The following is a 22768-nucleotide window of genomic DNA, read 5'->3' as shown; positions in this document are numbered from 1 at the left end:
CAGTGGCTGCAGGTGGTGCAGTCAGAGTGTCCAGGCGAGTATTGACATTCCGCAGGTGACCCAGGATGGACTCCTGTTGGGACCTTTGACGGGACAGTTCATGACACAGGTCCGTGAGCGAGGGAGCTTGGGTGCCACCGGGTTCCATGGCCCGAGCAAACTGTAACGGGTCCGGGAGGCGGAACCTCTGAGCTACTATACAAGGGGGCGGCCCTTGTAAGGGAGCGGGTGGCAGTCTCTGGGTGAACGGACAGGGAGTTACGGCAAGTGATCAGGGCAGTCTCTGGGTAAGGGGTAGGTACGACCTGTGATGGCAGAGCCTCCGGGTAGGCTAGCAGGCAGATGGTAGATGTGTGCTCCCAGGTGAGCAAGCGAGAGTCTCTGGAATAGCAGGTGGTCACGGCACGTGACGGCGGAACCTCCGGGCTGGCAGGCAGGTAGGTAACGGAGAAGCGCTCCCAGGTGAGCGGGCAAGAGTCTCTGGAATAGCTGGTGGTCACCGCACGTGACAACGGGACCTCCGGGCTGGCAAGCAGGCAGGTAACGGAGATGCGCTCCCAGGTGAGCGGGCAAGAGTCTCTGAGATAGCTGGTGGTCACAGCACGTGACAACGGAGCCTCCGGGCTGGCAAGCAGGCAGATAACGGAGAAGCGCTCCCAGGTGAGCGGGCAAGCTGGTCCATAGACAGACTGACCGGAGTAGTAAGGCAGACCGTCGGACCTCAGGCAAGCAGGCAGGTAGCTGATATGCGCTCCCAGGTGAGCGGGCAGGCTGGTCCTTTAGACAGACTGACAGGAGTAGTAAGGCAGACCGTCGGACCTCAGACTGGCAGACAGGTAACAAGTATTCAGGCAGGAATCAGGCAGGTAACTGGCAGGTAACTGGCAGGAAACTGGCAGGTAACTGGCAACGGGACCTGAGGGCTGAAGCACAGGTGAGACACAGGTGCAAACAACATTGCTCGGGCACCTCCATTTTGGAGGAGGTGCCTTATATATGATGAAGTCCTCCGGCCATTGGCCGGGGACTCTTTAGGGCGACGCGCGCGGCCCCTTTAAGAGGAGGGGAGCGCGCGCGCGCCCTAAGCACAGGGGCCGGGAAGGAGCGCGCGCTGAGAGCAGAGCAGGAGGAGGACGCCGGGACGGAGCGCGCGCTGACAGCAGAGCGGGGGGAGGATGCCGGGCACGGAGCAGAGCGGTGAGGGGAGCAGCGTCCCTGCCTAGCAGAGGGCAGGGACGCCGGCACTACACCAGGTTTCTTATCCGTATGTTACCACAGAAAATACCAAGCTATTGTCTATTCCCTACTCTATATGCATGTTGTCAAAATGACTTTGAGATGGGTCAAATGATGAGGGATTATCCATATAACACTGTATATGGATGTGCTCTTCTGTAGAGGCCATTAACCCCTTTATGGCTTTGGACATATAGGTACGTCCAAGGACATCTACCCCCTTTGATGCAGGCTCCGGTGCTGAGCCCGCATCTTTCCCGGCACATGACAACGGATCTGATCAGCTGTCATGTGCCCTTAATAGCCGCGGGTACAGTCGAGATCCACCCGTGGCTGTTAACATGTTAAATGCCGCTGTCAATCACTGTCAGTGGCATCTAACTCGAGTGCGCCGGAAGCTTGTCATAAGACCCGCCCATCGGGTCACCTGATCGCGGGGTGCCGATTGGTTGGAATGACAGTCGGGGGTCTGCAGAAAACCCCCATGCTTATCATTGCAGATCTCCTATGAATGCCAGCCCATGGCCGGTGTTCATAGGAGATGAAGACTTCTGCTATACATAGCTATGCTGAAGCCCTGCTGTGTGTAGCACAGGCGATCAGAAGATCGCAACTTCAAGTCTCCTAAGGGGACTATTGAAGCAAGTAAATAAAGAATGTTTTAAAAAATATAAAAAAAACATAAAAGTTCAAATCACCCCCCTTTTGTCCCATTCTAAATAAAATAATAATAATAAAAATACATTCATAAATGTCCGATCTATTCAAATATAAAGTAAATAAATCTGATCAGTAAACGGCGTAAAAAAAAAAATCGAAACGCCAGAATTACGTTTTTTTGGTAGCTGCAACATTGCAATAAATTGCAATAACAGGTGATCAAAACATTGTAACTACCCCAAAATAGTATCAATAAAAACGTCAGCTCGGCAAGCAAAAAATAAGCGTTCATACTGCCCCAGATCCCCAAAAATGGAGATGCTATGGGTCTCAGAAAATAGCGCCATTTTATTTTTTTCGTACTTTGGATTTTTTTTCACCACTTAAATTAAAAATAAACTTTACATGTTTGGTATATGGGAACTCATACTGACCTGGAGAATCATAATGGCAGGTCAGTTTTAGCATTTAGTGAACATGGTAAAAAAAAACAACAATTGTCGAATTGCACTTTTTTTTGCAATTTCACCACACTTGGATTTTTTTCCCATTTTCCAGTACAAGATATGGTAAAACCAATGGTGTCGTTCAAAAGTATAACTCATCCTGCAAAAAACAAGCCCATATAGCTATATTGACCGAAAAATAAAAAAGTTATGGCTCTGGGAACAAGGGAAGCAAAAAACGAAAATGCAAAAATGGAATATCGCAAGGTCGTGAAGGATTTAATCTTATAAAATCATTAAAATATGTCTATGTAACGTAAACATGTTTCTGATTATGTTTTATTAGCAAAGCGTAACATAATGGAAATTTATGATTTTTCATTTTTTTTAATTTGCACCTTTTTTCTGTTGACTCTTGGTCTCATCTGTTTTTTTGTTTTTTTTCATCTCTCATTATTGACGTGGTTTTGGTTATACAGATGTAATAGTCTAGTTTATCATTTGTGACCTTTTCAAAATATCATGAAAAGGTGCAAAAGGTGTTGTATTCTAAAGTTTATTGAATGGATTCTGCGACTTTTTACTGGGAAAAAAAAAAATAATAAAAAAGCAAAAAGAAAAAAAAAATTAGCATCTTTAATTTTGCACCAATACATCAAACATTGTACGTTCATTTTAAATTAATTTGGCTTAAAATTCAACAGCACAAAAAAAAACGACTTAAAAAACCCTAAATAATAAATTAGTGCAAAAAAAAAAGTTATTAATCTTTGGTTTTAATAATCATATAACAAAAAAAATGTTGATTACAATTTTGAATAATATTTTTCCTCTTAATCAATAACTAAGTTAAGTAAAGTTATAAATTCCTGGTAACTAAATTTGACACAATGCATTAGTTAGATATGTCTTTCATAAATGAAGTTTTCCTATTATTTCCTATTGTTTGATACTTGACAATGAACAATAATTACAAGACGAGTAATTTTTCAGCTAGTAATTTAGACAATGAATCCTCCCCATCACCCACTCACTGTGCCTGATTAATGGTGGATATTATTCTAGACAGGTCTGCTCTAGCATTGTTTGTGATCACAGTCTGGCCTCATGTATTTTTTTACCCACAGTAGCCAGATGGTAGGTGGCTGTGGACTGGAATGAAAAAAACTCCATTCGCACTATGCAGCACAAAACCACATGATTTTTTTTGTGAAAGTTGGATTTTTTTTTCCAGTACACAGTGTGCTGTAACCCTTTGTGGGAAAACCACATGTAAAATCCAGTAATATAGCCAAAATGTCTAAAGAAAGCGATGCTTTGTAATTGATAATAGTCTGAACTTTTGGATAAAGTGGTGTCCTAATGAGTAATTAAGGCTCCATTTACTGATGACTTGGTAATTATTGTGATTTTTGTCTAATCTGTAGATTAAGTATTTTGCAACATAATATATTATCTTTCTTCCCAAAATACGGTCCTTCTGTTTCACATAATGGAGTTTTATTTGCTCTCAGTGCTTATATCGTATGATCACTATATATATATATATATATATATATATATATATATATATATATTGCAATGCAGCAGCTTGCTAGCATTACTGTAAATGGTCCAGGATGTGTTTACCAGACCATGTACCTTCCCCTTTAACTGACTGGTCACATGACCGTGACATCACACAGGTCTTGATGCACACAGTTAAGGTCCTGTCAGTATGTGTATGTGTGTGTGTGCACGGGATGCATATATAAACCCTGCTTAATTTGAGACAGGTGTGTTCGGTGTGAGGCGTGAGGCCTGTGCTCCGTGTGTGTGGGACACCGTTTGTGAGAGGCCGAGTGAAGCCTGGCAGCCTGAAAAGCAAAGACTGGATCCTGTGCGGATGCTAGTGGCCTTGGAAGGCAGCGGCTTTGGAGTGAAGCCTGGTACCTGGAAGGTCGAGCCTGGATCCTGTGTGGATGTCAGTGGCCTTTGAGGGAGAGCCGGCTTGAGTAAGAGTCCTGAAAGGCAGAGCCTGGATCCTGTGTGGATGTCATTGGCCTTTGAGGGAACGACGGCTAGAGACCCCTACCTGGGAAACCACAAAGTCACAGTGGTGGCAAGCGTAATGGACTGAGACGGCTAAACCCGGCAAAGGTAATACCCAGTGCTATATGGACATTGTGATATGAACATTGCTACTTTATTACCTTGCCGTAAGCTGTAACCTGGAGCAAGTGGGCCTGTGTGCCACTTGGCTCATGAACATTGTGTTTATGTGTGTCGGCGTGCCACGGAGTTGGACCCGGTGAACTGTGGCTTATGATGTAATAAACTGCAACATTGTGAGAAAAACGTAAAGACATTGCACGTGTGCATTGATTGACGCAGCGAAGCGAGTTACCCCCAGTATGATGACTAGTGCTGCCTTACAATATATATATATATGGGAAATAGATCAGCGATGTCTCCTGCAGACCATGGTCATTTCACTTTTTTGTTATTAGATGAAGAATTGTTATTTGCAAATTCTGTTTTACACCGGCCATATATTTCCGATAGCTTTGTCTACCAAGTTTATTATAAACATGCATGCCAGGTACAGTTGAGCTTGCATGTTTATTTATATGGGTTAGCTGACTAAAATCCCCCCTGTAGGGGTTCACTCTCTCTGGTAGGCATTAGGTCTTAGGTAGCGTTCACAAAGGCAATGCACTTTTGGTCCAAACACATGCAGTTTTTATTGCTTTCCACAGGTTGCTCTGCACCAAAACAAGCTCATAAACATAAATCCCTAGCCTTGTCCAGGTGCTAGCTAAACAGAACAGACCCTGGCTACTCATACATGGCTGAGCTAGCCTCAGATTGGTCAAACAAAACAAGTATTGTCCATAGCAACCACTGATACTCTCGGTTCTCTGCACACGGCCTGTGTCGACACTTCTCAGAGAGGGATTCTGGCCTGTCTCTCTCTTCAGCTCCAAGACACATCCAGTCTGGTCAGTTTCCCTGAGCTGATTGCGTAAGGTGAACATCTAACCTGTTTATATACAGGGCTAACCAGGTTTACTAATCAAAGCCTGCAGAGCTAGGATGTAATCCTAGCCTACATGGCATTGCTACACCACATACACATGTTGTTGGCTGAACTATTGCTTGGCTGACAGCTATCTTCTCCAACTCCCCCATATACAAGAGCACTCAGTTCAGCCAAACACTTCTGCATTCTCTATGAAAGAATCACTGACAGACTCCTCAGACACCGGCTTATCTCACAGAGAACAAATAATCGACTGTTGGAAATCTAACGGAGCAGATCCCTCTCTTCCCGACATCATCTGTCAAAGGAGAGTTGGGTGGCCTTCATACACATTAAACTGTTGGACGATATCGGTACGTTCAGCAAAATTCAGACTAATGTGAATGGGGGTCTCCCGAAACCCTCCCTTGACAGATGATGATGGGGTAGAGAATGATCTGGCACGTTAGATTTCCAATAGCTGATTCTTTGTTCTCTGGGAGATAATAAACTACAAAACTCCTCTGGCAGAGGTTTATCTCCTTGGAAACAAATGATGGAGCATGTTGAAATCCAGCATGTCCTATTCCTTTTTTTCCCCCAATCTGCTGTTAAAGGACAGTTGAGAGACCCATGTACAAATACATGTACATGTATATATACTTATGCACATACACCGTATGCATTAAATTGTTGCCTAAGTAAGCTGATATCACTAGGATCTGGAATGTTGAAACTCAGCATGCCTTGTATTGCTTTCCCCTACAGATCCGTATATTTACAAAGTTATTTTACAATTGTCAACTCTTCCCTTTTAATTGAACACTTTCTTCTTTTTTTATTTTAACATCCTTCGGCTTGATCTCGAGCCATGGCGATTTGATGGATGAACGATCTGTAGGAAGATCGATCTTGTGTAAGCCTAGATAGGTCCACTAGGGTCTTTTCCGTGGTTGTATCAAGCTATCAGATTGCTGGTTTTCCTCTTCGCCTTGTTCCTTCTATTCTTCAGACAATGATGTCCTTCTCCAGTGATCGCTCTCTTCGTATGATGCGTCCAAGGTAGGCAAGTCGTAGCTTGGTAGGCAAGTATACCTGAATATACAAGGGGCAATTTCTATTTTTCATGTTAAACAAAATATTGTCATAAACTTTTTATTTTGTATTGAGCCTGGTTCTCAGATACTCTGAAAAAGGCTGTATTGGACCAGACCTTTAATTTATAACACCTCCTTTTCCATGTAACTTTATTTATGGTCTTTGTACCCTATTGGTCCTATGACTTCTGTGCATATAGGTTGTCCAGAAATGTACTAAGTAGGGTACAAGGAACAATGCTATGGAGAGTTAAAAGAGCAGGTAGTTGCCAGTACTGTGTGACCCCTAATAACCTAGCAGAAGAAGATCCACAACGACATGTGCAATGCAAAAACGAAAAGCGGAGGCGTAGTGCCAAACATCCAGAAGTTAAGGGCAGTTAAAAGGCAAAGCTTCGAGCAAGTGAATACAAATGTTATATATTAAAAAACAGTTGCTATATTCTCTACGCATAGAAATTAACAAAAGCATGGGACTAGTGCATAATGATGTAAGTAGTTTACATACTGGATAATTGATCATTTTACATCTATCCAGGTATCTACAAATAAACATGTGACATGTGCAGGTGTGACTTTTCATTACTGTGATTACTCATAAGCTTTTATTGTTTTCTGGCCCCTATGTTTCCAGGCAGTGCAAAGTGACAAGACATGGAAAGTTCATTTACATTATGGGAAACAGATGTCCCTTCCGATACTGATACTGAACCTGTTACTGTACCGATAGAAGATGAGATAACCATTGACCAAGATGATCCAACATCCCTGACTGAGGACACAACTCAACTTTTTGAAAATTCACTGGAAATAAAGATGAGGGACATGATGAATCTGGACACTACTGGTCAAGACTTTGTGATTCTTCAACATTCTCATGTACAAACAGGCGGGAGAGATGAGGAATTAGAGGAAGAACCAAAAATGTGCAATGAAAGGACAGCCACATACTGGACTGGGGGTGGAGCGGAGAACCTAAACGAGGAAGAATTTCCATCATTTGTAGATGACACAAAGTTGGATGTTGATGAGACAGATCCCCAACTCACAGAACAAATGGAACCAGTGCGAAGCAATGCTAGAATTTACCTTCCACTTAAGAAAACTTTGAGAAATCTCAGACTCCTTGACTTGAAGCTGAAATACAATACTCAACAGTTCTCACATCCAGAACATTCAGTATCAGAATGTAATAATGACTCATCTTCAAGCTCAGACGAAAGTGAATCAAAGTTCCCAGAGCCAAGAGAGCTAGAGGAAAATCCACGGGGAATTGACGGAGAGTCAGACAATTCCTACTTGATTGATCTACTTTCCCAGTGTCAATTCAAGCTAGAACAAATGGAAGAGCTAAAACATTACTGCAGGAAACTCAGTAGTCGTGTAAGTTTGTTTTTTTTGTTTTTGAAACCACACAAAAATATAAGTCATTTTCTTGTATCAATGATGTGTCTACTGATGTTTTGATCAGCACTTTGGGAGGGGTTAGAAGCATAAAGCTGGCCATATACATAAGACAGCTTGGCCAGGTGTCATCAATGAAGAGGAAGGAGTGAGCCACTGCCAGATACCTCTGCCAGCAGCTTTATCCTTCATGGCAACAAAGTTACCAACACACTGAAATATCCAAACCTTCCTTTCGCTGACATCTATCTTAGGCTGCCACTATACATGTTACATCATTGGCCAATCTTATTTGTATAACCAACTTATTGTTGACTTTAGATTTTTTTTATATGCACTGTCCTCTGACGGTCCCAAACTGCCACTACAGTGATATGGATGGGGTCCTGTGTATTCTGTTTTATGTTGCACAGTAACATTCCTGTCTTTTAAAATGACCCTTATTTAACAGCTTTTCATGTTAATAAGGTTGGGTTAGTCTGGCCAGACATCTTTTTCCCCGGACTAGTCCTGCTTAGGATACTCTAAACACACCTCTCTCACCCAGTCATGATTGACAGCCTGCATTCAGTCAGTCCCCGTTACAGTAAGACCAACAGCATTCGAGCGCAGATAAGTTTTCAACCTAAAGTCAAAAAGATGCACCAGAAACATGGAGGAGATATTATTCAGATGGCAAAAACAGGTTTATTATTATTTGTATACCTGAAAGTGTTGAAGGTCTTGTGGTCGACCAATTAATAACAAAGAATCAAGATCATTAACAGTTAATGCCGGATATAATTTTAGAGAGAAGAGAAAAACTCAAATGCTCTTTAACTGCCTTGTTGATGCTGTAAAGTCTGTGCAGCTCCTTTACGTACCAGGCTGTGCTGCTGTACTTCTGATAGTACACTGGTACTTCTGATTTCTGACATTTCTGCTGTCGGCTCTATACTGACAGTCATCTGTATTCTCTCTTCCATCTCCCTTCTCTCAGTGTTAGAGAAACCAGTGTGGAAGTTGTTAAAGCTAATAGCGAGTAAGCAGGGGGTCTTTTTACTCGAGACTCGAGAGCGCTATTTGCCTCCTGGAGCGCAGATTTTCCTAGAATAGTATGCAGACTCCCTATACTCAGCTCCTAAGTGCTAGAAAAGCAGAATCCCCCCTCATGTGACCCCATTTTGGAAATTATACCCCTTTGGGAATTTATATACAGGTGTAGTGAGGATTTTAACTACATGGGTGTTCTCCAGAAACAGGCAGCAGTGGATGCTGCTGAGTGAAAATTGCAAACTACTGTTGTAGTGACCAATATGCTGTAGTAACGAGTGAGCAGCTCGTGCTTCTGGAGACACGCACCTGTAAATTAGCTGGGCTCTCATCGCTACAGAAATGTCAAACATGTGGATGCTAACTGAGGTTTAAGCACACTGTGGGGCTCAGAAGAAAGGTGGGTATTTGTATTTGAGAGCACAGAATTTGCTGGATTTCTTATGGGGGGCAAGGGCCATTTCGTTTTTCCAGAGCCTTTGTGCTACTGCTTTCATTAACAGATGACGGAAATGAGTGGGAACTTGCTTTTTTTGTAGATTGAGTCAAAGCTTTTATTGTGATCCAAAATGTTACGTCACTATAATGAGGCAGCAGAGTTACTCTGGACTCTGTCTGGCCTCTGTTTAGCGGTGGCTGACGGCACTTTATGCACGTCTAATAAAAAGATGGACACCGTAGGATCACGGGCCAGACAGTGTCCACAGTGCCTCCATCTGCCTCATTACAAGGAATCTTCCTCCATTGTTCCATCTGAATCATGTATTTCAGAGATTTACACGGAAACCCCAGTGTAAGTGCTCAGCACAGAGCGCAGGATAAATGTGAGCCGAGCCTTACTGCGATCTTTTGGAGTCAGAATGAACAAATCAACTGCAGGTGAAGAATTGGTTCTATTTATTTTTTACGCCATTCTTCGTGCCATATAAGTGATTTGACAACTTTATTCTTCGGGTCGGTGCGATTACAGTGATACCAGATTTATAGCGGGTTTTTATGATTGACAGCTGTCACACACTAAAAGACGCTTTTTTTTACTAAAACTAGTTTTAGCATCGCAATATTTTGAGAGCTATAATTTTTCCATATTTCGGCCGACAGAGTCATGTGAGGTTTTATTGCTTGCGTGAGGGGTTGACATTTTTATTGGTGCCATTTTCAGGCACGTGACATTTTTTGATCGCTTTCTATTCCGATTTTTGGGAGCCAGAATAAACAAAAATCAACAATTCAGGTATTGTTTTTTGAGATTTTTTTTATGCCGTTGGTAAAATTGATGAGGCAGCTTTATTCTTCGGGTCAATATGTTTACAGCAATACTACATTTATATTGTGTTTTTATGTTTTGGCGCATTTACACAATAAAAACTATTCTTTAGAAAAAATTATTTTTTGCTTCCCTTTATTCTGAAAGCTATAACTTTTTTATTTTTTGGCTGATGGAGCTGTTTAGCGGCTTGTTTTTTGCAGGACAAGATGACGTTTTCAGCGGTACCATTTTAATTTACATTCATCTTTTTGATCACGTTTTATTCCACTTTTTGTTCGGCGTTATGATGATAAAGCATCGTTTTGTGCTTCGTTTTTTTTTTTTCTTACCGTGTTCACTAAAGGGGTTACCTAGTGGGACAGTTTTATAGGTCAGGTCGTTCCAGACGCAGCGATACAAAATATGTGTACTTTTATTGTTTTTTTTTTCCATAATAATATTTATGGGATGGGATATATATATATATATATAATTATTATTATTTTTATTTTTTTTTAATATATTTACAACTTGCTGTCACGCAGCGTGGCAAATCAGGGATGTTCACGAACACGAACCCGAATTTGAAATGCCGAACAAATTCGCTCAACATTAGTCATGATGACATCGGGTCACCATGGCAATGATTGGGACCCGGCAATGACATTGCGGGGTCTCCGATCCAAGAGCAGAGGGGCTTTTGTTCCTTTGCTCGCTCGCTAAATGCTGCGATCGCAGTATTTAAGGGGATAAAGTGTCGGGAGCGGTTCTGAGTGCCGAATCAGCTGACACCCGGCTGCAGTCGGGCCCGTACCTAGTCATGAAGGCCCAGGGCACAGGGACGTATTATTATTACGCCTGACGTCAGAAAGGGGTTAAATAAATGCAAAAAATACAGACTTACTTTTTCCTGCAGCCTGGGTGAAGACTTCCTTTTTTTTTCTTGTACATCAAAAAATTTACCTGTTTTCATCAGTGTGCTGGATCCGATTTTCATTCCTCTTTGTTCCATGTATCTGCTTGTACCATCAGTGTTGTATCCGTTTCTCTCTTATGAAAAAAACAAATGAATTCCAAGCTTTAAACATTAAAAAAAAACATGCAGCACACCGATGACATACTTTATTTTTTATCACAGACCCATTGATTTGTAGTCGAGCTTAATTCATAACACGGATCTAAAATGGACATGTCTTTTTTTTTTTGCTGACAGTTTGCAAAAAAACACAGAAAAGTGAACGTGTCCATTGACTATAACATGTTCTAACTGTGAAAATCACAGATAGTTCATATATGTGACTGTCACTTCTTTTATCAGCACTAGAAAGTGCAATTTATCAGGTGAGAGCAAACAATTGAGGACTAGGAAGAGACTAGAAAGCACCTCCATTAATCTATCAATTTATCAGTCTTTCCCTTCATGAGTGGGAGAGTTATAATATCTGTTATGGGCTCATCCGATAAGGTGGATTCTCTAAGACGTTGGTCTGTGTGAGCAGCATGGCCAGAGGAAGTACTGCAGGGGAGCAGGTCTTGACTGATGACATGTGGATCAGCAAGGACCAGGACAGCAGACAAACAAGCGGAGCAGTTAGCACAGATGAAACCGAACCAGTTGTGCAGAACACACGGAAACAGTAAGTGTATAAGAAAACGGTATCTTCCTGCAGGCATGCAGTTAATCACAGGAATGCAGTCTGATGTCTTGCAGCAGGGTAATGGTTAATTAGGAATGACAGAGAAATAAATGCAGTCTGGTGTCTTCCAGAGGGCGATGGTTAATCACAGGAATAACAGAGAAGTAAACGCACTATGGTATCTTCCAGCACAAGAGAGGTTAATAGCAGCAATTTTTGCAAACTAGGACTTATAATAAGGAAATGGTTAACCACAGGATAGCAGTGAATGATAGGCAAACTGGAGACTTACTTGAAGAGATGTGTTACCTTGATTGCTGAAGCCAGGAGTGAACAGGACTTAGAACAATTGCATGTTGGTAACTTGCTTGCTGAGAACAACACCAAGAAAGCTGGAGTGAGCTTGTAAATAACGATGGTTGCAACATGGAAGTCAGGAGTAGAAGATGAGATGACAGACACCTGTTGGGAGCTGAGCTTAGTAAAATAGTAGCAAATTCCTGACAAACTTGAGACAACTGTAGAAAATAATACTCAATACACTCAAGCAACTGACCTCTGCCTGACAAATGAAACCTTTTTAGGTCGGTACTAATAGTAATTGCAATCAAATTAATGGAGTAACATATGGAGATAAATTCTGAGCCAGTTATAACATAGCCACATGTGGTGCTCAACAGGAGAAAGGCAACATCAAAAATTGGAGCATAGAAAAGTTTGTGGCACTCACCGCATGGCTAATAAGTTTTCCTTTATTATTTCCCAGGTGTAGGATACAGACAGACAGAAAAAAAGAGCGATGGCCGTTTCACGCTGCCAAGCACTTCATCTAGGCTCCAAGTCCTGGGTGAAGCTCTTAGCAGCCTGAAACGTCTGTAGCTCTTTTTTTTTGGTCTGCTGTATCCCCCACCCGGTATGTAATAAAGGAATAACATTTTAGGCACAGGTTGAATGCCATAGTTTTTCTCTATTCCTATTTTTTAACTCTGCCTGAGTCAACTTCAATAGGCTTAGTGTGATGATCTCAGAGGAGTTTGCTGGGTTACATGAGAACCTCAGTGTGGACTACGACAAGGGCTGGAGCCGAGACAGGTGAATAACAATAATGTACCAGGAGAGCACTAAAATCCTGTACTAAACTTACTAAAAAGTCAAACTGGAAGATATTTTAAGCCACACCAATTTGTCACTAGAGACTTTCCAATACCAGCAAAAACTCCCTGTACATAGCAAATTAACATCAAAACAGTACCAAAAAATAGGACTGTCGCCAAAAAGTGTCAGTGTTGCTTAAAGCAACTAGATTCCAGATTTAATTTCCATTCCAATAATAGCTATAATAGATATTTGATGTACGGGATACAATTTAATCTTTACATTTTAGTAGCCTCTAAATCGTCACATCGCAATCTCCTGTTTTTGTTGCAGTTATGGGAAGCTCAGGAAACTATCGAGTATTTAAAAGAAAAAGTAGCCGAGCTTCACAGAGAAAATGTAAGAAAAGAAGAGGACATTTTCCTGCTGACAGAAGAGGTTATAAAATACCGGAGCCTCTTATGCCAGAAATCTGAGAAAACCACAGATGTGAAAACACAGATTGGTGACCATGGAGAGACCCGACAGACACGGCAAGAGTTCGCCTCAATCTACAAAATAAATGACAAGTTAGCAGAAACTACTGAATCCGTAGAAAAAAAAAATTCTAAAATTTGCGTGATTTTATAAGCTTTGTTAATAAAAAAAAAAGTTTGATTTTTTTTCATTTAGAAATAAAATATGTTCAATTGCTAAATATTTATCATCTTTTTACAATTTAGTTGCTTAAAGAAAAACTGTCAGCTGGATTTTAATTACAATACTCCTCAATATTAAAATTGTAACACCAAAGTTGTATGAAAAGTTGTAGAATTATGAAAATCACAGGACGGATAGACATGGTGATAATGTGCAAATCATAAAAAAAAAAGTTGAAACAAAATTTTCTAAACATCTTGATTTATTCAGTATGGAGTATGAGTCCCATGTGCACAAATCCCCACACTTACAGACTTGATTGCTATCAATTATGAAGTTATTAAAGAGGTTGTCCACTACTTTTACATTGATGGCCTGCCCTTAGGATAGGTCATCAATGTCTGATCGGCCGAGGTCCGACACCCGGCAACCCCGCCGATCAGCTGTTATCGGTGTCAACGGCCACCGGACGGAAGTACTTACTTGCCGAGCTGCCCGTCTACCTGTAGTGGCCTCCATGGGATACTGCACATCTGACTCCTATTGATTTGAATAGGAGGCGGATGTGCAGCACCAAGCCACTAAACCACTAAAAGTAGACAGAGCAGCCTGGCAAGTGAGTACTTCCTGCTGGTGGCCGCCGGCACCCATAACAGCTGATCGGCGGGGGTGCCAGGTGTCGGACCCCAGCCGATCAGACATTAATGATCTATCCTAAGGATAAAAGTAGTGGACAACCTCTTCAAGGCGATGTTCACACATCATGTTTTTTTCAGCATTTTTTGCTGCAGATTTTTTTGCACATTTTCAGCTGTGTTTTGCAGTACCAACAAAGTATATGAGAAACCAGAATTCTCTGTTCACAAATCTTGTTTTTTTTAGTTCAGGATTTTGCGCTTTGCATGATTCTTTTGGGAAATAGAGCATGTCTCTTCTTTCAGCATTTTTCAGCGTTGTTTCACACATAGGAAATAATGAGTGGTGAAAAAAACGCTGAAAAAACACACCAAAATTTGCATCAGCGTTTTTGATGGCAAAATAGAATGGGGTTCTTTTATTTCACAGAACTTTATGTACATGAATAAATAGAGACAGAAGGACAGTGAAGAAAATGCTGAAAAAACGCATCAAAAAAGCACCAAAACTGCAAGAAAAATGCTGAACAAAATGCCCCTGAAGATAAAGTTTTGCTGCAGATTTGTGACGCAAAAAAAACCATGATGTGTGAACATAGCCTTATGGTTGTCTGAGGAGTGTTCGGCTGCGCTGAATGCACTTGGGCAAATCATCAAGATCCGCTGCTGGCAGCTGACCAATAATGTCCCAGATGTGCTCGATGGGAGACAAGTTTGGAGATGCTACAGGTCATGGCACTACGTTTAGGCCATACAGGCTGCTCACAGTAGTACGAACCATATGCAGCCTGGGATTATCGTGTTGAGAAAGGCTCTTGGGACACTTTGGAGAAATGGCCATATCACTGGTTCCACAAACAAATCAATGTAACACCGAGCTGTTAGTATTCCTGGAATGAAGACTGGAGGGGTCTGGTTACCTCCAACCATGCAGTTTTTGAGGCAGATATCTGAGCCAAACACTGGAATAGAGGCAAAAGAGAACAATATTAGTCTTCCTTTTAGATTTTTTTGTCCTCATAGATCCTGGCTCAAAAATTGGTAACAAAAACTACATGTATGATTCCAGCTTTAAAGGGATTGTCCGGTCTAAATCGATAACTCTGTGCCCTGTGAGGATTCGCCAGTTTCTGACCCGGGACCGGAGGGTATGTTTGCGTTATTCATACTCTCAGGCAGAAGCCATCTAGTGGGTGCAGCCTCGCTCCATACACTTGTATTTAGCGAGGCCGCTCCCCCACTAGCGACGCGACTGTCCAGTGTGCATGGCCGATTAGAGGGCACGATCTTGCTCCATACAAGTGTATGGAGCGAGGCTAAAGCCCACTAGATGGGCCCTGCCCAGGAGTATGTATGACTCATACATACCCTCCGGTCCCAGCTAAGAAACCAGCGAATCCCTGCAGCACACAGTGTGTGCACTGTGGGATTCATAAGTCTGTTGTCACACAGAGTGAGAGTTTCTTCAGAAAATTAGAGTTTGTTTAAATCAGATTTTTATGTTAATTGTAATGAAAAAAACGTGTCATGGCTTTTTTTTTCTTCTTCAGTTTTCCATATCACAATCCAGGCCTGGTGTCCGCACCTGGGCAGGTGCCGGGGCCCTGAGCAGGCGGGGGGGGCCCACACGCTGTCGGGCACCCCGGCGCGCTATGGGGCCTGTGAGCGGAGGCGTGCGGTGCCAATGTGGCGCCCCTGAGGGTTCAGTCGCCACAGGGGTACTGCACCTCAGAACGAGGTGTGGTATCTCCTCTCCCAGGTAAGGATGGAGTACCACACAGGAACCCAACCACACACTCAACACTACACCACTCCAGTTCTGAAGGGGGCCTAAAGCACCATAGTGCTGCCCCGGGCCTGAATGGAGGAGTTGGGGGAAACCAAAGTTAGGGGGAACCACGTAGTGAGTGAGGGTGGAGGAAGCACTTTACTTAAGCACTTAATTAGAATCATATATAACTGGAGGCCATTTTAATAACCGGGTCTTTGGTCATGGGTCTTTGGGACGGCAAGTCAGTACAAAGCTGCTGCCGGCTTAGGGTCCACGGTTCCCGGTCTCAGGCCTCAAGACGGGGGATTGGGGCAGAGTTATAACCGGCTCTGTCCCTGGTCAGAGTCCAAACAAGAAGGCCCAGGAGGGGAGCAGAGGAGATAGGCTCCACAGGCGAAAGGATCTCAGGGGGTGCTGACGGAGCGGAGTCGCCACCTGCATACCTTATTCTGGCCCTGCCAGAGAGACCCTGCCGCAAGAGGGGGTACCGGTCCCCGATTATCTGACTTTGCACTTCACATCTCTGTCGGAAAAGTCCGGAGGCTTATGTGGATCCCAGGGGGATACGGACGGAGCGGAGTCGCCACCTGTATGCCCTAATCTGAGCTTCTCCAGAGGGACCCGGCCTTACGCCACGTTCTCACCACCAGTCACCAAAAAGGGCACCCAGTCGGTCCGGGAACTACAAGTTACCCACAAGGGTCATCGCAGTACCCGTACGGGACTCAGTGGGGGACACAAGGCGGGAGACGTTCAAACAAGAGAGGAACACACTAGAGCGGGGGTCCTGTCAAGTGCTCCTGAACTACTTGGAGTGTGCTGAACCCCACCCTGACGGCCGCAGCTCGCCGTGTGACAGCACAGAGAAGCTCTGAGCTGAGAAAACAGTACCGTGAGTAAAGACTTGGATGACTTCAACTACTGCCTCTGTCTGTTCTTTCCTCCGCGGCTCTGCACCCGCCAGCGCTCTATTCTGCATCCCTCTCTACACTGCCCTGAGGCCCCGCTCCACCTGTGAGGAGTTGCACCAGCTAAGCTGCCTGAACACCGGCCTCAGAGGACTGTAGCAGCGCTGGTGACTCTCACCAGACACCACGGGTGGCGTCACGAACATTCCCCTTTCCCACTCAACTTTCCCCCCTTCTTTTAAGAGTGACCCCAGGGTACGGGCCCGGGAGCCGGCCACCACGACATCCCCCGAGATCAGGCAACAACAAGGTCCGGGCGCTGAGTCGTTCCCCCATCACCCTGGGCGCGTCACCAGCGCCCTCGAGTTGGTCCCCCGCTTGGTCAGGGCCCCGGCCGGCAGTTGGCACAATACTTACCCCTCCCCGTGTCTCCGCTCCGCAGCTCCGGTGTCTTCACGCTCGCTGCTGCATTGTGACGTCTCGGGTCAGAGGGCGTGGTGACGCCTTTCAACCGCACCCTCTGCTGAGCAGTGACAGTGCAGCAGAGCGGGAAGACGCCGGCGACGCGGCTGAGGAGTCCGGACTCTGGAGCAGAGCAGCGACAGCAGGTGAGGTGAGTATTTGATTTTTTTTTAATTTTTATGTATGGGGGCCAGGAGGCATGGCCACATGGGGCATTATTTGGGGGCCAGCAGGCATTGCCGCATGGGGCATTATATCGGGCCAGCAGGCATTGCCGCATGGGGCATTATATGGGGGCCAGCAGTATCCTGTATGGAGCATTATATGGAGTCCATTATTCTGTATGGAGAATTATATGGGGCTCATAATACTGTATGGAGCATTATATGGGGTCCATTATTCCGTATGGAGCAATATATGGGGCTCATAATACTGTAGGGAGGACTAAATTGTCCGGTCTGCACTGTGCACTCCGAGGATTCGCCGGTTTCTGAGCTATACTTGCACTATATATATATATGTGTATAAATATATATATATATATATATACATATATATACAGTACAAACCAAAAGTTTGGACACACCTTCTCATTTAAAGATTTTTCTGTATTTTCATGACTATGAAAATTGTACATTCACACTGAAGGCATCAAAACTATGAATTAACACATGTGGAATTGTATACTTAACAAAAAAGTGTTAAACAACTGAAAACATATCTTATATACTAGGTTCTTCAAAGTAGCCACCTTTTGCTTTGATGACTGCTTTGCACACTCTTGGCATTCTCTTGATGAGCTTCAAGAGGTAGTCACCGGAAATGGTCTTCACTTTACAGGTGTTCCCTGTCAGGTTTAATAAGTGGGATTTCTTGCCTTATAAATGGGGTTGGGACTATCAGTTGTGTTGTGCAGAAGTCTGGTGGATACACAGCTGATAGTCCTACTGAATAGACTGTTAGAATTTGTATTATGGCAAGAAAAAGGCAGCTAAGTAAAGAAAAACGAGTGCCCATCATTACTTTAAGAAATGAAGGTCAGTCAGTCCAAAAAATTGGGAAAACTTTGAAAGTGTCCCCAAGTGCAGTTGCAAAAACCATCAAGCGCTACAAAGAAACTGGCTCACATGAGGACCGCCCCAGGAAAGGAAGACCAAGAGTCACCTCTGCTTCTGAGGATAAGTTTATCCGAGTCACCAGCCTCAGAAATCGCAGGTTATCAGCAGCTCAGATTAGAGACCAGGTCAATGCCACACAGAGTTCCAGCAGCAGACACATCTCTTCAACAACTGTTAAGAGGAGAATTTGTGCAGCAGGCCTTCATGGTAAAATAGCTTTTAGGAAACCACTGCTAAGGACAGGCAACAAGCAGAAGAGACTTGTTTGGGCTAAAGAACACAAGGAATGGACATTAGACCAGTGGAAATCTGTGCTTTGGTCTGATGAGTCCAAATTTGAGATCTTTGGTTCCAACAACCGTGTCTTTGTGCGACGCAGAAAAGGTGAACGGATGGACTCTACATGCCTGGTTCCCACCGTGAAGCATGGAGGAGGAGGTGTGATGGTGTGGGGGTTCTTTGCTGGTGACACTGTTGGGGATTTATTCAAAATTGAAGGCATACTGAACCAGCATGGCTACCACAGCATCTTGCAGCGGCATGCTATTCCATCCGGTTTGCGTTTAGTTGGACCATCATTTTATTTTTCAACAGGAGAATGACCCCAAACACACCTCCAGGCTGTGTAAGGGCTATTTGACCAAGAAGGAGAGTGATGGGGTGCTACGCCAGATGACCTGGCCTCCACAGTCACCAGACCTGAACCCAATCGAGATGGTTTGGGGTGAGCTGGACCGCAGAGTGAAGGCAAAAGGGCCAACAAGTGCTAAGCATCTCTGGGAACTCCTTCAAGATTGTTGGAAGACCATTTACGGTGACTACCTCTTGAAACTCATCAAGAGAATGCCAAGAGTGTCCAAAGCAGTCATCAAAGCAAAAGGTGGCTACTTTGAAGAACCTAGAATATAAGACAGTTTCACACTTTTTTGTTAAGTATATAATTCCACATGTGTTAATTCATAGTTTTGATGCCTTCAGTGTGAATGTACAATTTTCATAGTCATGAAAATACAGAAAAATCTTTAAATGAGTAGGTGTGTCCAAACTTTTGGTTTGTACTGTATATATATATATATATATATATATATATATATGTATATATATATATTCCTCCGCCATATCTTTGCATCATGAATTGTGGTATGTATTAAAGGGGCCCACTGAGACTCTTTCGCCCGGGGCCCACGAAAACCTGGAGCCGGCCTTGTCACAATCTATTCAGTAATCTGTGCCCGCTGGGTGGGAGCCATGAGATTCGCCTCCTACCTTCTTTTGGTTAGTTGACCTGGCGCGACATTATTATTGTGGAGTGACGCAGGTGTGACATCATGTAATGCGCACGTCCGGGCTGAGCGGCGTGTGCGTGTGATTCCACTGGACCGTGCCGGAGAGTGAATGCCTGGAGGGGCGTAACTAGGTATTCACCCGATCCGACCAGGGTCGCACGACGGCATACGACGCCAGTGCACCAAGGAGGAACCGAGCAGAGGGACCAGGTGCTACTCCAGGACAGACCCCGGACACGGCTGTTGACCCACACAGGGGAATACAGGAACAGACTGGTTAGGCTGGCACACAGACTGGTGGGAATAGGCAGGCACGACTGGTATGCAGGCAGGGGGGTACAGGCAAGCACGGCTAGAGTGCAGACAGGAAGGCACTAGCAGGTAGGAACACAGGCGGGATAGGACCCAGTACACACTGGGACTCTGGAACAGAACCACAGATGTGGCGGACAAACACAGCAGAGTGAGGCCGCCCAGAGAGGTGAGCGAGAGCAGGGCAGGACGAGACCGCCGGAGCGGTGAGCAAGAGCAGGGCAGGACGAGACCGCCTGGAGCGGTGAGCAAGAGCAGGGCAGGACGAGACCGCCTGGAGCGGTGAGCAAGAGCAGAGCAGGACGAGACCGCCTGGAGCGGTGAGCGAGACCGCCTGGAGCGGTGAGCAAGAGCAGAGCAGGACGAGACCGCCTGGAGCGGTGAGCAAGAGCAGAGCAGGACGAGACCGCCTGGAGCGGTGAGCAAGAGCAGAGCAGGACGAGACCGCCTGGAGCGGTGAGCAAGAGCAGAGCAGGACGAGACCGCCTGGAGCGGTGAGCAAGAGCAGAGCAGGACGAGACCGCCTGGAGCGGTGAGCAAGAGCAGAGCAGGACGAGACCGCCTGGAGTGGTGAGCAAGAGCAGAGCAGGACGAGACCGCCAGGAGCGGTGAGCAAGAGCAGAGCAGGACGAGACCGCCAGGAGCGGTGAGCAAAGGGTCAGAGCTGAGCTAGACTGCCGGAGCAGTGAGCAAGGAGTCAGAGCAGGACGAGGCCGCCTGGAGCAGTGAGCAAGGAGTCAGAGCAAGACTGCCGGAGCAGTGAGCAAAAGGATAAGAGCGGAGCGAGACTGCCGGAGCAGTGAGCAAAAGGGTCAGAGCGGAGCAAGGCTGCCGGAGCAGTGAGCAAAAGGGTCAGAGCGGAGCAAGGCTGCCGGAGCAGTGAGCAAAAGGGTCAGAGCGGAGCAAGGCTGCCGGAGCAGTGAGCAAGGAGTCAGAGCAGGACGGACAGGGCTCTGTTCACACGGAACAGACAGGAAGGGAAAGGCAGAGCCAGATACCCACAGGGCACCCGCAGTGAAGCAGCGAGTGGACCACAAACTCACAAACGGGAGTACAGAGACAACAAGCAGGAGTTAGGTACGAGTTCAGACTCTGCAGAAAAAGGAAAGGAACGGAAATAGAGGCAAAACAGGTAAAGGATAGGAGAGAGTTCAGACTGGAACTGAGTGTACGGAAGAGACCGACACTGCAGCGGGATACAGGAGCGGGTCTGGGAATACGGCCCCCAGAGAGGCGGGACGAACAGGCAAGGAGCGTGTTCAGACAGGACAGACAAGATACAGGAGCGGGTCTAGGTAATCGGCAGCTAGAAGGCGGGAAGAACAGGCTAGGAACGTGTTCAGACAGGACAGACAAGATACAGGAGCGGGTCTAGGTAATCGGCCCCTAGAAGGCGGGGGGAACAGTCTAGGAGCGTGTTCAGACAGGCCTGGAAATACAGCCTCCAGGATAGGCAGACAAGAGAAACACAGAACGGGACCTGGCACCTTCAGAGTGCAAGCACACACTGAATGAAACACAATGCTCAGGCAGGGATTGATTGGAGCAGCTGGGTTATATACCAGGTGACAGACAGCAATAGGCTGAGGACGCACAAGGGGTGTGACCCACAGCAGGTACAAAAAGCAGGAAGTGATCGGGCGCCGCCCTTAAGCAGCAGAAACAGACACAAACAGACAGCATTGAGGGAAGCCAGAGAGACATTCTGGACTGAAGATCAAGTGCGCGCTCTTGCACAGTGGGAGATGGACCACTATGCAAGGACGCCGCCAGGTATGTTACACATCACATCAGGTCGGCTAATAAAAAAAGCCATGGATGACGTCAGGTAGGAGGTGTTTCTCACAGCTTCCACCCTGCAGCCACAGATTACTAACATGATGGCTGGACTGGGTCATGCAAACTGATTAACACCAAATCTACTATCTATACATACAAATATCAGAAATCCTGCAGATTTCACACTGGCCTTTAGGCCTTATATTAGGCCACATGCACATGTTGAGTATTTGGAGAGTTTTTTACATCAGTATTTGTAATCCAAAATTATCAGTGGAACAATCAGAGGAAAAGTATAATAGAAGCACGTCACCACTTCTGTATTTATCACCACTGCTGGGTTTACCTTACAAATACTGAGGTAAAATACTGACCAAATACTGAACGTGTGAACATGGCTTTAGACTACTTCCAATATCTGCCATTCATAATAAGTGATAGTCACAGCTCACCTCCTCCCCCTCCTGTACAATGACTTTTGTGCAAATTGGAACAGCCCCAGACAATACTATAGAAGTCTATGAATCATAGCCTGTTTACTGCTGCCGATGTCCACATGGCTGCTGAAAAGAACAGGAAGTAAGAGTCTAGTATTGGGCTTAGTATGAAAATTGCATGATTTCAGATTTTTTTTTTCTAATATAGATAATAAATGTAACATCGATTACTGGGCTCAGCAGTGATGTGGATGTAGATAGCACCAGAGCACTGAGCCGAGTGGTTGGCCACAGAGGACGCGGGTTGTGCCCATAATATCGGTGCTCCAGCCGTATCAACGACTGTAAGCAGCCGCAGCCGGCGGTGGTGGAGCAGCAGGTGAATACATCTGACTTAGTTATTTTATAACTCCCATAATATTATAGATGGATTTGGAGAACCTGGAGCTGGAGGCTTACGTACTTGAGGAAATGGCAGTGGAAGTTTCATGTAGAAAAATATAAAGTCATGCACTTGGGCTGAAAAAATAAAAATGTACAATTATGTACTAATGTCACACAAGG

General features: G+C 44.8%; 1 protein-coding gene across 1 annotated transcript; it reads left to right on the top strand.

The window, feature by feature from the left end:
- Nucleotides 1–6262: 6262 nt before the first annotated feature.
- On the top strand, nucleotides 6263–22708 carry LOC141157757 (uncharacterized). Its single transcript, XM_073645287.1, has 5 exons — nucleotides 6263–6405; nucleotides 7075–7823; nucleotides 13191–13448; nucleotides 17253–17423; nucleotides 22631–22708. The coding sequence occupies exons 2-5, from the start codon at nucleotides 7095–7097 to the stop codon at nucleotides 22706–22708; spliced, it is 1236 nt and encodes a 411-aa protein (XP_073501388.1). The 5' UTR covers nucleotides 6263–6405; nucleotides 7075–7094.
- Nucleotides 22709–22768: the final 60 nt, after the last annotated feature.

The sequence above is a fragment of the Phyllobates terribilis genome, unplaced genomic scaffold (assembly GCF_046119375.1).
Source record: "Phyllobates terribilis strain yellow unplaced genomic scaffold, ASM4611937v1 Scaffold_8__6_contigs__length_399053987, whole genome shotgun sequence".
Lineage (NCBI taxonomy): Eukaryota > Metazoa > Chordata > Amphibia > Anura > Dendrobatidae > Phyllobates > Phyllobates terribilis.
Note: the sequence above shows the minus strand (reverse complement) of the source record. Positions and strands in the feature narration are given on the sequence as shown.

Bases quoted from the DNA above. Each gene is read 5' to 3' on its own strand.
- LOC141157757 (XM_073645287.1), top strand. From the start codon at position 7,095: ATGGAAAGTTCATTTACATTATGGGAAACAGATGTCCCTTCCGATACT. The intron at 7,824-13,190 runs GTAAGTTTGTTT...TTTTTGTTGCAG, and splicing joins GCAGGAAACTCAGTAGTCGT to TTATGGGAAGCTCAGGAAAC. The intron at 13,449-17,252 runs GTAGAAAAAAAA...TCCGCTCCGCAG, and splicing joins TAGCAGAAACTACTGAATCC to CTCCGGTGTCTTCACGCTCG.